Here is a 16,955-nt window from a genome sequence, read left to right on the forward strand (position 1 = left end):
TATAGGCCATTGTTCCACTGCAGTGACTCCCAGTGATGGCAGGAGAGCATAGGGAGGGCAGCAAAAGCAGCCAGAGCTGTATGAGTAAGCCTTTATGTCATTATAATACACAGGGGGCCAGGGCAGGCGGGTGGCGATCTGTATGGACTCATCCATTCTCACGTGGGCAAAAAAGTATGGTACCTCTGTGCTCGGATCAGGAGAGCTACATAGCCAAAGTCCAAAACGAAAATAATGCAATTTATTAGCTCTGGAAAACCCAAACCTGATAGAGTTCCCTTCCATATACAGCATGTGACATAATTTTCTTTACAAATAGCAGGCAGGTTTAGCGTAGAAAACTGTGAAACAAAGATAAGTGAAAATAGCAGCGGTAGTAAAAAGATTAGTTGTAACTGTATTACGGAGAGGGAACCAGCACCAAAGAATCTGGCTTCTCTTCACAATTCATCCATCTGTTTATCCATCCAGTGCAAACAAGCATATGTATGTATGTGTATGTACATACCTATATAATTTACATATAAACTTATACTAACATTACATATAATTATGTGTATAAATAAATATATCGTATCTATATAACAGATTGATATATAAAATTTAGGAAACAAAATGCCATCATCATGTTCAAATGGCCTTAAAATAGAAATCTAGGGGTGCCTGAGTGGCTCAGTAGGTTAAGCGTCTGACTCTTGATTTCAGCTTGGGTCAGGATCTCAGAGTTGGGGGATCGAGCCCTGCATGGGGCTACGTGCTGAGCCTGCTTGGGATTCTCTGCCCCTCTCCCCTGCTCACGCTCTCTCTGAAAATAAATAATACACATTAAAAAGAGAGTAATCTAATTGTATGCCTTTATAAATGAAACTGTGATCAACATCCTTAAATCTTAGTACATAACTTTATTTCCTTAGAGTAAATGATCAGATCAGAATCACTGTATAAAGGTACATAAATTAGTTATAAAAAGTATTTTTCACTTAACCTGAGCCTCCTCTGAACCCACAGCTTCACTAACCAAAGTTCTTTGTCTGAGACTGTTCGGTGCCCCTTAAAGCAATGTTGCCAAATCCAGAGCAGCTCAGGTTCTCCTAAGTGTCTAAAATGATTCATACTTACTTTCCGAGGTTTCACTTTATCTTGCAGATCATACTGGCCGATTCCTTTGTAGCTGATTCCAAGCCACCAAGGAAGTCCTTGTTTATCCTGGAAAATGGAAAAGGATGAGAACCGAGCCCTTAATTGTTCAATCTTCTAGAGCTGAAGATCTACCAATTTCATAATTTACCAAGTATCAGCTAGTCAAAATAAAGCTGGCTTGGTAAACAAAACATTACTTACACACCTAACTTGTTTTTAAAATGCCTTCAAATAAGATCTTTAAGTTAAAACAGATTAATACCATCAATACCACCAAAAAGGATGAAACATTACTGTCTTGACAGAACATCTGGAGAGAAGAAATAAAATGTAAAAACTAATCCAGAGTATAAAGCCAGTTATCCATTTAAAAAAGAAAAGAAAGAAAAAAGAGAAAGAAAAAAAAAAAAAAAAAAGCTCTCTGCTCTCTTGATTAGAAACCAACTATAAAGGTCAGGGAAGTTTCCAAAGAATTATAAAGATGAGAAAAGAGGTCCCAAACCTGATGTTTATAATCCAGTTAACAGTGAGCATGGGAATACTGAAAAGCTCTTTTGGAGAACTGTATGATTCAATGGCAGGATGTTTGAATAATCACTTTGAGGTACGTATGGGGAGGGGAGGAATTTTTTTTTTCATAAATCTTTTTTTTTTTTCCAAAATCTTTTAGGTCTTGCCAAAGTAAAGGACACATTGACACAAGGAAAGAAAAATTTAGGCTTAAACATATACCTGTATACAAACAAATTAAGAATCAGGAGAAATTAGAGGCGCTTGGGTGGCTCAGTCGGTTGAGTGCACAACCTGATTTCGGCTCAGGTCATGATCTCATGGTCCATGAGTTCGAGCCCCACATGGGGCTACTCACTGACAGTGAGGAGTCTGTTTGGGATTCTCTCTCTGCCCCTCTCCTGCTCTCTCTCTTTCTCTCTCTCTCACACACACACACACACACTCTCTCTCTCTCTCTCTCAAAATGAATAAGCTTAAAAAAAAAACCAATAATCTGTAGAAATTAAAGTTGAAATGGTACTTATTTTTAGTACAAGGTGCCCTCATTATGCAAGTATTTATTATTCAATCCCCTACTATTTTGAACTGCAAACACTGTTGTAACTGGAAAAGTCACTCATGATTGATCAACGATAAAATTATTCCCTTCAAACAAGATTCCCTCCTTAACACTGCTTTATCCCTTACCATCTCAAAATATTTCTTAGTCTCTCCCTGCTTGAAAACACCTGAAAACAATACACAAATACAAACTATACCAATTGAAAATTGGTATTGCAAATCCTGCAAAAATTTGAGAACTTTATGAAGTATTGAAATGACAATGTAGAGTTTATGATTCTTGGGACACCCAGCTGGCTCAGTTGGTGAAGCATGTAACTATCGATCTTGGGGTTGTGAGTTCGAGCCCCATGTTGGGGGTAAAGATTACTTAAAAATAAAATCTTAAAAAAAAAAGAAAGTTTATGATTCCCAGATAAAGGGGCTATCAAGAGAATATCTGGGGGGCGCCTAGGGGGTTCAGTTGGTTAACCATCTGACTTCAGCTCAGGTCATGATCTCGGGGTTTGTGAGTCTGAGCCCTCCATTGGGCTCTGTGCTGACAGCTGAGTCTGGAGCCTGCTTTGGATTCTGTGTCTCCCTCTCTCTCTCTGCCCCTCCCCAGCTCGCACTCTGTCTCTCTCTCTCAAAAATAAATACTAAAAAAAATTTTTTTTTAAAAAGAGAGGGGCGCTTGGGTGGCTCAGTCAGTTAAGTGTCCAACTTTGGCTAAGGTCATGAACTCACAGATCAAGGGTTTGAGCCCCACATCAGGCTCTGTGCTGACAGCTCAGAGTCTTTAACCTGCTTCAAATTCTGTGTGTGTGTCTCTCTCTCTCTGCCCCTCCCCCCAATCATGCTCTGTCTCTCTCTGTCTCAAAAACACATAAACATAAAAAAAATTTAATTAAAAACAAAGAGAATATCTCGTAGCATTAGGCAGGTGAACAATTGGGGAAGAGAAATAGCAGCTAAAATAGATAAAAGGAATAGATGTGCCAAAAGAGAATAATCTGAGTATGTTAGGATTAATAGGGATTTGTGGAAAACATCTGAACACAGCAAGTATTTTGCAAAAAGAGCATGCTTTATAATTGGCTATCAATGACAAGGCATAATCAGGTTTTTGTAAAAAAAAAAAAAAATCGTATTTTATTTTATTATTTTTTAAATAAGTAATTAATTTTGTTTTTTATGCTGAAATTTACAGACATAATTTGCACAAATATGCATATTAATTTATGTGATTTTAGAAGTTGGTGCTATTCACTAATTCCCAAAGTCACATGGGTATTATGAAAGCTTTGTCATGTAAAGTATTTACCTTTACTGCATAATAATGGACTCCATAGGTTGGTAGAGCTTCTACTATTTTCATATACCTATGAAAAATGAATAGTATATATTATAATCTCTTCATAAATTAGAGGATCCTTTTGGGAAAAATGATGTACAGAAGCACAATTTGTATGTACTTTCCTCATTACAACCATGACTAATGTCTTTGACTACAGTAGAAATAGAATAAGCCATTCTAGGGAGTAATATATTTTACCTTACCCAAATGTTAGGAAGTTGCTAACAAAACTTCAGTTTCCAAAAGCTACAGGAAATGTTAATTTCTGCATATTAAGATTTCTACGGCTTAGAACATACTGTACTGTATCGTAACCCCAAATTGCAAGTATTTTTTAAACTAAGCACTTAATGATGCAAAGCAATGAGAATCAGCTTCTCGGTCATGCTTGTAGTAAGTAAAAAATAAAACAATTCTGGGGCACCTGGCTGGCTTAGTCGGTAGAGCACATGGGGTGGATCTTGGGGTTGTGAGCTAGAGCCCCGTGTTGGGCATAGAGATTACATACATACGTCCATACATGCATAAGTACATAGACAGTTAAAAAAATAAACTGATCCCATTTACTGACTACTAAACTCTCAGGAATATATGCTTTACTCTTAGGTCTAAACTCTAATAAGAAATATGTACCTAAAAAGGGTGAATTTTATTATATACTGTATATACAATTTTGTTTTATTTAAAAAATGTGTTCCCCAAAATAAAAATTAATGATGCTACTATTTACTATTTTTAATTCAACAAATATTTATTGTGTACTTCTAAGGTTTTATGGAGTGAATTATATTGTGTAAGACTTCCTCTCTGTTCACAAAGACTTGAGGTTCCTGTTTAGTACAAGTGGACTTTTTTTTTTTTTTAACTTTTTAAAAAATGTTTCTTTATTTTTGAGAGCTAGAGAGACAGAGTACAAGTGGGGGAGGGACAGAAACAGAGGGAGACACAGAATCTGACAGGCTCCAGGCTGTGAGCTGTCAGCACAGAGCTCAGCACAGAGCCCAACACGGGGCACCAACTCACCAACCACGAGATCATGATCATGATCATGGCTGAAGTCAGCCACTTAACTGAATGAGCCACCCAGGCGCCCCTCGAGTGGACTTTTTAATGCCATTTTGAATATCAACTGCTCTGGATTTTGTAATCAATACTTCGATACTTTTTAAAAAGTAAATGACCTATATGTAAATGAATGTAAGAGGTTAGGTAAATGGGGGCTCCTGGGTGGCTCGGTCGGTAAGCATTCGATTTCAGCTCAGGTCATTATTTCACGGTTTGTGAGTTCAAGCCCTGCCTTGGGCCCTCTGCTGTCAGCAGAGAGCCCACTTAGGATCCTCTGACCCCCTCTGCCTCTCCCCTGCTTGTGCTCTTTCTCTCTCTCTCTCTCTCAAAAATAAAAAAACATTAAAGAAAAGAGAGAGAGGTTAATGTAAATGTGCCAACAACATTCAACAAGTACACTGCACAGCCAAGATCCTAACAGAGAGTTGGATTCCACCGTCTAGAGCTTTAACCACCAAGTTAGTCTAGTATTTGGAGCCACAACGATAATGATCAGGGGAAGTAAAAGGACTCTGCATTTAAGCAAGGGCACTTCATAACATGCTCATTAGCCTAACCTAAAATCCTTCAGGGAAAATTTTTACACCTCTTTTGTCCCTCCCAGAAAACAGGAACAATGAGTTCAAATGTCAAGGGTTCAATTTCAGGACTGCTAATTTTTGATTTCTGCCTTGGAGATCACAGGGTGTTTTGTGATGAAAAGGAGATTAGTGCCAGTGGTGGAGGTGTGAGGGAAATCTACACACTGGCCAGAGGAATAGCAATCTCCAAGTTCTTATTTTGGTTCTTATGTGCTCGGAGCGACATTCCCGCAGGTTTTTACAAGAACGTCTATGGCCATAAAAGTTATTCTACAATTACTAGAGCAATAATGCTATATTCATTTTTATAATTTTTAAAATTTAAACTTATAAATTTAGTTTTTTATAATTTTAAAACTTTAACGTAGCTTGTGAACTATTGTTAATAAATGAATGGTTACTCTATAAGTCTAAAATGCAGAAATAGGGGCACCTGGCTGGCTTAGTCGGTAGAGCATGTGACTCTTGATCTCTGGGTTGTGAGTTCAAGCCCCACATTAGGTATAGAGATTACTTAAAAATAAAAACTAAAAAAAAAAAAATAGAATAAAATGCAGAAATATATCACTATGGTCCGTTATTGGTAGCAAGAAGATATAGACAACCCAACACCAACACTGTATGCTCCACCCAAAATAGAGTCACAAGCCGGGCAACCACACATGGCCTCCAGATAGGTTTTCTTTGGCTCAGATTGTAATAAAATTTTCTTAAAATTGCTTTGCAATGTTTAAATTGGGATTTAAAAATCAGAATTTCCAGTACTTCTTAGACAGTATCAGGTCTGACATTAGGCCTGATTTCCGGAGCTGAATCACCTTGCCTCTACCCAGGGTAATAGCTCTCCAGATCACCTCAATCCCCACCATTCCCTATTACCCTACACCTGGCCTACATGTCTCATTTTTGCTACCTGCCTGACACTGGTAGGCCTCTGAATTGATGACATTAACTATGGAATGACCCAAGGCATTTTATAATTCATATGAAGGTATTTCTAACCAGATGGGGACTATATACAAACAAAATATACAACAGAAATCATTTCAGATGATTTCTTCAAACAGGAGACATTAAGATTATATCTAAGCAAAAGGGAAGACAGATACTTACTGAACCACAGCTTGACCCCGGGTCAGACCTTTGATTTTCAAATAATGCTCAATCACCCTGTCCTCACTGTGAAACAAGCAAATGAGAAATATGGCAATGTATGATTATATGAGGTACAGACTCATTTTCAAGATTCTCAGGTGGCTTATTGAGAAACAAGAAAAATGCCTTCACTAACCTGTTTGGGATACAGAAGCTGGATAACTTTTGTTTTTGTAGAACATGGATTTCTGAACCTCAGACAGGACTACCTCATCATGATTTCTGATTTAAATTTTATATGCTATATAATATATTAATATGTTTTAAAACTTAATCTATTGGAAAAGAACAGGATTTCAATTTATCAAATGAAAAACTAGTATTTTTTGCCATAATTGAATGGGACAAAACAAATACAAAATAATGTCACTAAATGCTAAGTAGTGAGCCTTGCTAGGGAAATTAAAAGGCTTAAAAAAAGAGATCAGCAAGTATTAAATACATTTTTAAAAATTATCCATGAAGATTTAGAAAGGATTAAAACTGTTCTGAGTCTTGTACAATCCAAAACACTCTCTTGTCACTCACTACCTGGGGACACAATGTTTTCAGAGAAAACCCTTCATTATTGTCCCAGCATAAAACTTGTTGACTGGAGGGGCACCTGGCTGGCTTAGTCAGTAGAACATGAGACTCTTGATCTTGGGGTCATGGGTTTGAGCCTCACATTGGAGGCAGAGATTACTTAATAAAAAAAAAAAGTTAAAAAAAAAAACAACTTGTTGGCGAGAAAGGCAGAACTAGGCTGCAGTCTGTCACCTTCAGAAAACAATTTTTTTTAAATGTTTATTTTATATATTTTTTGAGAGAGACAGACCATAAGTGGGGCAGGGGCAGAGAGAGAGGGAGACACAAAACCTGAAGCAGGCTCCAGGCTCTGATCTCTCAGCACAGACTCAGATGAGGGGCTTGAACTCACGAACCACAAGATCATGACCTGACCCAAAGTCGGACGCTTAACCGACTGAGCCACGCAGGCACCTCTGAAGTCTGTCACCTTTGCTGTCACTGAGCTACTGTTCTTTTCTTTCAGATACCTATCATATCTCAAATATAACCTAGAAAGATAAATGTTTTTATCTCTACACAACCAGTAATCAGTGGTAAAAGGCCTTTTTTTTTTTTTTTTCTTTTCTTAAGAAACTATCACTTAACATGATTTGTTTGGAAGATTCCAGACTGAGGAAGGAATGTAGCCTCAGTACACACTTTCACTCTTTATTTGGGAACTGCAGTCCAACTTCCATTATTAAAGCTATTCATGGGGGAGCCTGGGTGGCTCAGTCACTTAAGCGTCTGACTCTTGATTTTGGCTCAGGTCATGATTTCATGGTTCATGAGTTTGAGTCCTGTGTTGGGCTCTGTGCTGTCAGTGTGGAGCCTGCTTGGGATTCTCTCTCTCTCTTTCTCTGCTGGTCCCCCACGTCTCCACTCAAAATAAATGAACTTAAAAAAAACCACTCTTCATGTTGAATATTTATTTTGTAATCCATTTTTTTTATGGAAAGTAAAACTATTTTCAAGATTCAAAGCCCTAAATCAAGGAAACTATATTTAAAGGGGCTGTAACTAACTCAAGGGGGAAAAACATATCCTACCAGGAAAAATGTTGAACAGAAAATGGGTACTATGGCTTCAGTAAAATAATTAATGAATTTAATGAATTAATGCATTTAATGGAATTAAAATAATCTCAACAAACGGAATCACTCAAAATACACAACAATTTTTGACCATGGGAGAAACCTCTGTTCACTCAGGTAATTTCTGGGTAGTGAGAAAACCTCTATCCAGGGAAATTTGTATTTTATAACACGTATATTACACGCTGCTAGATTAAGGCCACATCACACAGTGACTGCACACGTACTGAGCATTATGTTCCCTTAAAAGCATATTCTATACAGACTTTTTGCGTGTGCGAATGAGAAAGCATGCAGCCACTCTTCACTAATGACTACATTCGTGGTACAACAATCGCCAGTAAGTTCTGACAAGACCCTTTCATGGAAAGGATCAAGTCTACTTATGGTCACCCTGACACATGTGATTTGATACTTTCTGCACTCATATCTCTTTTAGTTTCCTGAAAAGCATGCAGTTCTCAATGGAGGCTATGACAACGGGGTCACCTGTTGTCATGCTTTGGCTTACCAGTAAGCCAGGGATGGATGTTCCTGAAGGGTTTTGGTTGGAAAGGCTGGTAATGTCTTTAAGTCTTTCCGGGCATTTTCATCACTGAAAAGAAGAGTAATGCAGTAATGTCAGTCACTGTTACCTAAACTATCATCCAAGCTAGTCACCAGATGAAATCTGATAAGTAACGACACTACACCGGGCTCTAGCAAAATGCGGTCAGCACATATAAGGCTACGGATTCAATTCCCCCAAAGGACAACCCGCCGAACCATGTGACATTTTGAAGTTTTTAAAAAGACACACACAAAAATTAAAATAACGGTATTCAGGTGCCATAATCCCATTTTCCTTACCCTCCTGATAAACCTGCAGCTATTTTTATTGTATATTTCTATGTATAGCTATTCTGTTACCTAATTATTATGAGACTGAACTCAGGACCCATCTAATTATTATTATAACTGTGGATATTCCATATTCCATTTTCACACAGCATTCTTCAAATTTTATTACACACCTTCTCTGTGTGCCTATAGCACTCTCATAGTGATCTTCAGTGGCACATAATATTCACCATGCTGGAATATTGATTATCATAAAACCACTCATATAGTATCATCATTTTCTCATAAAAGGTATCAATTCAATAAAAAGGTTTGTATAGACTTTACTATTACTTGTCTGTTGTTTCCTTACCATGCTCTGAAATAAAATGGATCAAGTTGGCCATTTGTGAAAAACACTTGAAAGAAGAGGACTTGAAAACGTGTGTCTAATGAAACCCCAGATATCGTTCAAATTGCATCAAGTGAATTAAAAATGTACTTCGTTAAGGTCAGCTATTATCTCACTGTAACATGGCAACATTCTAATTGTCAAAAGAGACAATTTTGGGGGGCGCCCAGCTGGCTCAGTCGAGAGAACATGCAACTCTTGATCTCGGGGTTGTGAGTTTGAGCCCCATGTTGGGTGTATACAGCTTACTTAAAAATAAATAAATAAAAAAAAGAGGGGTGTGGTCTTCATGGAACTTAACAGAAGGAAGAACAGGTAATACAATGCAGTCATAGCTGGTCCTCTCAAAAACTGCCCCAAGTATTTAAGGGTAGTCTATGAAAAAACAGACATGACTCTCTGGGGTCTATCAGAGCCTGGGATAAGTACATGAACAGCTATTAAAAATCCTGACCAAACTGGCATCCATCAATCAGCCCATTGGTAGCTCTTCAACTGTCCACTGCTTCATCTCTTTCCCAGAACCTATCGTTTGTGGAGAGTCAGGCACCACGCAAGACACTTTTTAGGCATTATATACCTGACCTAAGTCTCACCATGACTCCTTCCAGGTGGTAGGTACTGTTATTACCCATGCTTTACAGGTAAGAGGGAGAGGCTTCCAGAAGTAAGCCCCTCACTCAGTGTCTTACAGCCACTATGTAGAGAAGCCAGAAGGCAAACCCAGTCTGCTTGGCTTTAAAACACAAGATCAGGCGGTGCCTGGGTGGCTCAGAAGGCTGAGCATCCCACTTCGGCTCGGGTCACAGTCTCATGATTCATGAGGGTGAGCCCCACATCGGGCTCTGTGCTGACAGCTCAGAGTCCGCTTCTGGAGCCTCTGTCCCTCCCCCCCACTCCTGTTCTCTCAAAAATAAATAAACATTCACAAAAAATGACAAGGCCATAACCTGATTCCCTGACAGACCCTCGGAGTGGCATTCCAGAGAGCACATTCTCATCTTGGGCAAGGCATAGCTCCCCTTCACCCTCACCCCCTGGTTACAAAGGAAAACACGGAACCAATTATTTTCAAGATCCATCATTTATGCATTTTCACACCAGCTTCCTGGGGGTTCGCCTCAGTGATTCACATTCAAAGAGATGAATGTCTCGGCTGGATGATGGAACACTGAACTTCAAGTGAATCTCTTCCGGAAGCATTCATTCAACACTTGCAGATCAAGTGTCACAGATTAACCCAGGAAACCGAGCACGGGCTGCGGCCAGGGTCTGTTTGAGGCACAGTGTATGTGCCGTATTAGAAATTGCTCATCCTGGGGCGCCTGGGTGGCGCAGTCGGTTAAGCGTCCGACTTCAGCCAGGTCACGATCTCGCGGTCCGTGAGTTCGAGCCCCGCGTCAGGCTCTGGGCTGATGGCTCGGAGCCTGCAGCCTGTTTCCGATTCTGTGTCTCCCTCTCTCTCTGCCCCTCCCCCGTTCATGCTCTGTCTCTCTCTGTCCCAAAAATAAATTAAAAAAAAAAAAAAAAAAGAAATTGCTCATCCTGTCACCACATCAGGCTTGGTGTACATGGCTCTCCATCAATGTCCACAGAAATGTTGTGTTTTGGTTTTACCATCTCATTTCCTGACCATGCCACTGAGCAACCTATACATACACTTACTCTCTTTCACTAAGAACAGATAGAGTGGAGTATCCCCTCGCTTGGAGACACCATGATTTGCACCTGTCAACATTACATTCAAAACGAAGGTTGTGGCCTTAAGGTTCATCTTAGAGGTGAAAGATCCGGCTTTACAAATGACTACAGGAAGCAAGAAGTCACTCGGTTGTTCTTACGTAAGGATAAATCTCTCTATTCATTTGAAATCTAAGCAGTACGGCTTAACGACATTGACAATCTCGGAAAACAGGTTTGGGCTTCCTGAAAACCAAAATAGACCACAATCCGATTTATTCATATTAAAGGTCATCTGTTAACTCCCAGTAATAATATTTATTTTTCTTAATAATTTCTTTTATGCTGTCCTTCAAATTCAATTTCCTTTTCAAAGAAGTTGGCTTGTGAGTTTTTTATGAAGAGCAAATACATGTACATATTCTAAAATGAGAAGCTAAGGACAAATAACTTTTTGTTATTAATCATCACCACCAATTACATGTGTTTTGTTACCTTCTGGGTCTATGTGAACTATATGCTATGTTCCAAGAACTCAGCCTAGCGTTCATTTACTTCTTTGGATTATAGTTAATTTTGTAGCAATTAAGACTCACCAGAGTGAAGGCTGCTATTCAGTATAGACTCATTTATTCTTTCAGCAAATATGTATAGAGTATATACTGCATACCTAGCATGTAGAAACAAATGTCATTTGATGGAGTTGCTTTTAACTTATGTGAGTAGTCAGCCAAAAGAGAGAGGAGAGAGGGGGCAGAAGTAAGGGAGAGATTTTATCCATCATTCTTTTCAATAAGCTCATGGTTGAGAATAAATGCAGAACTGGAGGTTTGAAGTTGATGCCCTTCAAGAAGGTGTTAGTTCCTGTGTCCTCAAAGTACCAGCATCTCACAACACTGAGGTTTTTCTAGCATTTTGTAAACATGTATTAAGCATTTAATACATGTCTGCTAAACACAAGCAACTTACATGTTTAGAGCCTACCTAAAGAAACAGCTATGTGATTCAACATGGGAAAAATACTACCTGTGTTGAATTTATTGAAGATAAACTCTGGTCTTTAATATGTCATCTTTTCAAGGAATTTTCAAGAGTAATTTTAACTATACAATGGTTCCTCTTATCCACGGGGGACACGTTCCCAGAACCCAAATGGGTGTCTGAGACTGCAGATAGTCCCAAACCCTACACATAACACGTTTTTTCCTATACACACATACCCATGATAAAGTTAAATTTGTAAATCAGTCATAGTAAAAGGTTAAAAATAATTATAAAATAGAACAAGGGTAACAATGTGCCATTGTAACAGTTATGTGAATGTAGTCTCTCTCTAAACGTATCTTACTGTGCTATACTCACCATTCTTCATATGGGATGTGAGATGACAAAATGCCTACATGCGGAGATGCAGGGAGGTGAATGACAGGCATTGTGACCTAGTGTTAGGCTACTATTGACCTTCTGATGATTCATCAGGAAGAGGATCATCTACTTCCAGACCTCGGGGAATTGACACCGTGGAAAGTGAAACCGCAGGTAAGTGGGGACTACTATAGACATTCAGAATCGCCCTGGTTATCAGATGTGATAAGACGTTATTCATCTGGACCTGGGGGCTGAGTAATCAACATACAACCAAAGATTAACCAGAGGCCAGCATCCTAAATAACAATGAGTATTCATTCACTAAGACGGCTAGGGTACTAATCAATCACCAGGAAGCAACTAAAATGTGCATTAATAGGGAGGCAGCTTAGGGATCATTTCAAGGAGAGTTTAAAAGGTATATACCTGAACAGGTGGAGCACAGGGATGTGCGGGCAGTGAAACTATTCTGAATATTGTAATGACACACATGACATTATGCATTTGTTAACATTTGTAAACCTGTACAATATACAGACTGAATCCCAATTGGACTATGGACGTTGGTTAACAATAATGTAATAATATTGATTCAGTTGTAACAAGCAAACCACACTAAAGTAAGATGTTAATAATAAGGGAAACTGCTGGGAGGTCAGGAGGGGCAAGAAAGAGGGGGTATATGGTAACTCCCTGGACTTCCTGCCCCAAGTTTCTGAAACCTAAAACTGCTCTAAAATAATAAGGTATATTAATGTAGAAAAGAAAGAAAGAAAAAGAAAGAAATTCACTTTAGATTAGTGGTTCTTAACTTATGCAGTTTTGCCCCTTGGGGGACATTCAGGAATGTCTTATGACATTGTTTTTAAAGTTTTTTTTTTTTTTTTTTTTTTTGAGAGAGAGAGAGTGCACAAATGAGCGGGCTTGTGCACCTGTGAGCAGGGCAGAGGGAGGGGGAGAGGGAGGGGGAGGGAGAGGGAGAGGAAGAGGGAGACAGGGAGAGGGAGAGGGAGACGGGGAGGGAGAGGGGGAGAGGGGGAGAGAGGGAGAGAGAATCTTAAGTGGGTTCCATGCCTGGTGTGGAGCCTGATGTGGGACTCAATCTCACCACCATCAGATTATGACCAGAGCCAAAATCAAGAATCGGAGGCTTAATTGACCTAACCACCCAGGTGCCTCCCCGTATTTTTTAATCTTAAGTAATCTCCACACCCAGCACAGGGCTCGAACTTAAACCCTGAGACCAACAGTCTCCTGTTCCACCAACTGGGCCAGCCAGGCACCCCTTAAGACATTTTTTTTTTTAAAGAAATTTTTTTTTTTATAACGTTTATTTATTTTTGAGACAGAGAGAGACAGAGCATGAACGGGGGAGGGGCAGAGAGAGAGGGAGACACAGAATTGGAAGCAGGTTCCAGGCTCTGAGCCATCAGCCCAGAGCCCGACGCGGGGCACGAACCCACGGACCGCGAGATTGTGACCTGAGCCGAAGTCGGATGCTTAACCGACTGAGCCACCCAGGCGCCCCAAGACATTTTTTATAGTCACAGTTGAAAGGAGGCCTTACTGGCATCTGCTGAGTAGAGGCCAGGATGCTACTGAACATCTATTACACACAGGATAGAGCCCTAACAACAAAGAATTACCCTGTCCCAAATGTTAGCAATGTTGAGTATGAGAAACCCTGACTTGAATTATTATAAAACTCCTGATAATTCAACCCTTAAACTTTTTCTTCTTAAGCTTATTTATTCTTTTTAACCTTATTTGGAGAGAAAGCTCAACTTAGGGGGGGCAGAGAGAGAGAGAGAGAGAGAGAGAGAATCCCAAGCAGGCTCCACACTGTCAGCACAGAGCCTGACGAGGGGGCCAAAGCCCTGAACTGCAAGATCATGAGCTGAGCCGAAATCAAGAGTTGGAGGCTTAACCAACCAACCCAGGTGCCCCTCAACCCTAAAACTTCTAAATTGTATCTTTTAGACTTAAAGAATTACTCTCCCGTGTCACTCTCAGAATATAAATATCAGAATACAAGTACATCTTAGATACAAATGCCTATCAGGAGTCAAGTGAGAGAGGCATTAGAAATTCGACTGTCAGGAGGGCCTGCGTGGCTCTGTTGGTTAAGTGTATGACTCCTTGTTTCAGCGCAGGTCATGATCTCAGGGTTTCCTGAGTTGGAGTCCCACATTTGACTCTGTGCTGACAGTGAAAGCCTGCTTGGAATTCTCTCTCTCCCTCTCTCTGCCCCTCCCCTACTCACACTTGTCTCTCTCACTCTCAAAATAAATATACTTAAAAATTAAAAAAAAAAAAAAGAAAAATTAAAAAAAAAAAAAGAAATCCAACTGTTTAAGCTAGCTGAAAAAAGGCAGGTCAAACTTAGCATGAGAAACAGAAACACAATGCGGGATGGTGGTGACTATGAAGAAAAGAAGAAAACATTGTCCATTTGATATATTACTTAGCGTGGAGACTTGACTGTGTATGACAGAGATCAACATTTTAATTAATTTCCCTTTATGTAAAAGTCAGTCCTAGAAGGGCATGCAGTGTTCAGGGGCCCAAACTCGTCTACTGTTGCTTCACCACTCCTGGGGTATTGCTATCCTTCACAGGGTCCAAGATAGCCCATTACCATGTTCACAGTTCAGCCATCAGGTAGAGGAACAACATTACTCTACAAACCTATTACTTTAGGGGCCGAACATGAAATCTGCCCACCTTTCCTAAGACTATTGGCTGGAACAATCATACAGCTATCCCTAATTGAAAAGACACTGCAACAGCTAATCTTCACTTGGGGCAGCCACATGTCTAGCTAAAAACTCTAGTACCGTGGAGGAAAAAGGAGATTGCATATGGGGGGAAAACCATCAGACTCTACTGCTGATCGAGAGCCATCGCTTAGATCCAGGTGATTTTTGCCATGTGGGAATGTGGATCCACTATTGCCTGACGGTTACATTCTTTTTTCCGAAAATTAAGGCAAAAATCTCAGTTTTATGTAAGATATCTGAATTTTAAAGTACTGCCTCCACCAAAAAACGAAAATAAGAGCTAAAATGCTGTGCAGGTCATATAAAATATACTGGAGACCATCACTGTTGCTTTGCAATTTGTGACATACACGATTAGTACAGAATGAACAGGGAGATGCCTTCTCAGCAATTCAATTTGGTTTCCAGTTTTAGAAAATGTATTAACAGTGCAAATTGTCACTAGTACAAAAATAAAAGAGATACATAAATGATTTTGACAAATGTGGAATCTGGACCATCCCAAATGATTATATTCTCAGGAAAGAACAAAGCTTTTTTTTTTTTTTAATTGTATTAAAAAAGGTTCCTATTGTCCCTTCAAATTTAGTCATTTGTACTGTTGTAAAACATTGTTTCCTTGTGAATACATAACATCGTTTTCTGTAAGAACCCATTTAATAGTCCATTTCTAATAAGCCACCACCAATACTGAGATGATTGAGCTGTGGACATCAGCTATAAGCATTAAAAGAGAGTACCAGAAGGACCCAAAGATGGCTGAGGCAGGCAGCCTCCCAGAAGAATGGGTTAAACCTTTCAGCAAACAGTGCACAGAAGTAGAAATCCAAACGGCCAGCAGCCAGAATCAAGTATTCAGCTTCATAAGTACTCAGGGAAACACAAACTAAACCCTCAGTGAATCATCACTAAGCACCAGACTGCCAAACTTACAACAACGACAATGCCTAGTTTACACAAAGATGTAGGGCAATAGAAACTCGCATCCCTTGCTAGTGGGAATGTTAACTGGTCCGATCATTTTGGAAATTTGCATGCCCTATACCCAGAGATCCTTTCTTAGGTATATCCCTAGAGAAACTTATGCCAAAGAATAAGCTTCATAGCAGCACAGTTCACAAGAAGACAAACAAACAACCTGAATATCTCCTAACAATAGAAATGATAGAATTGTAGTGTATTCATACAATGGAATACCATACAGCAAACATATATAGCTTCACCAAACATGATGAAAACTCACAAACAGTAAAAAAAGAAGCCAGACCCAAAATAATTCACAATCCCATGTTGTAAAACAAGCCATGTGAAACTAGGGATTCTTATGTAGGTGGTAAAAGTATAAAGCCAAACAAGAAAATACGTACCTCTAGGGAAAGAGGATTTTGCTGAAGGGGAAGGGGCACAGTACACAACGGGGGGGGGGGGGGGGGGGGGGAGAGAGGGGTTAGAGGATCCTGGCAACGTTCCTCCCTGGGTGTGGCCATGTGGCTGAGCATTTTCGAATTTGCTCTTTAAACCAAACCTACTTGTTTTATGCATTCTTCTGTGTGATATAATTCACATCAAAAACTAAATCAGACGTGGCAAGCGGGTGGAAGCGAGGAACTGAAGAGCAAGCTCACTGTCGTGTAGAGGCCAAGAGCGCCAGTGGCCAACAAAAGCAAGAGGCTGTAACTTACTAACCAAAAAGGGAACCCAACCAGGGTGTTAGAAACCAGGGCACATTATTCTAAGGTTAATCTTGATCATTTTCAGAGTTTAGGACCAAGAAAGATTTCACGTTTGAGTGGACTGACAATAGCTGAGAGCTTCTTTGTTCACCCTCGGAAGAACTCAGCCTCAGCCGGGGAATTTGCCTGGGAGCCTGAGGCCACGTGGATCCACTGAGCTTGAAGGCCC

The 16,955-nt window shown here is 39.8% G+C and overlaps 1 protein-coding gene across 8 annotated transcripts in view; it reads right to left on the reverse strand.

Moving 5' to 3' along the window:
• The window catches only part of FRMD4B (FERM domain containing 4B), a 323,328-nt gene that overhangs the window by 36,857 nt on the left and 269,516 nt on the right, over positions 1-16,955 (reverse strand). For all 8 annotated transcript variants that reach the window (XM_049640871.1, XM_049640864.1, XM_049640865.1 and 5 more), the window contains 4 exons: positions 8,506-8,589; positions 6,310-6,375; positions 3,518-3,575; positions 1,120-1,206 (listed from right to left, as the gene is read on the reverse strand). In XM_049640871.1, coding sequence (XP_049496828.1) covers positions 1,120-1,206; positions 3,518-3,575; positions 6,310-6,375; positions 8,506-8,589 — 295 coding nt within the window. The remainder of the gene's footprint in view (positions 1-1,119; positions 1,207-3,517; positions 3,576-6,309; positions 6,376-8,505; positions 8,590-16,955) is intronic.

This window comes from Panthera uncia, chromosome A2 (assembly GCF_023721935.1).
Source record: "Panthera uncia isolate 11264 chromosome A2, Puncia_PCG_1.0, whole genome shotgun sequence".
In the NCBI taxonomy this organism is placed as follows: domain Eukaryota; kingdom Metazoa; phylum Chordata; class Mammalia; order Carnivora; family Felidae; genus Panthera; species Panthera uncia.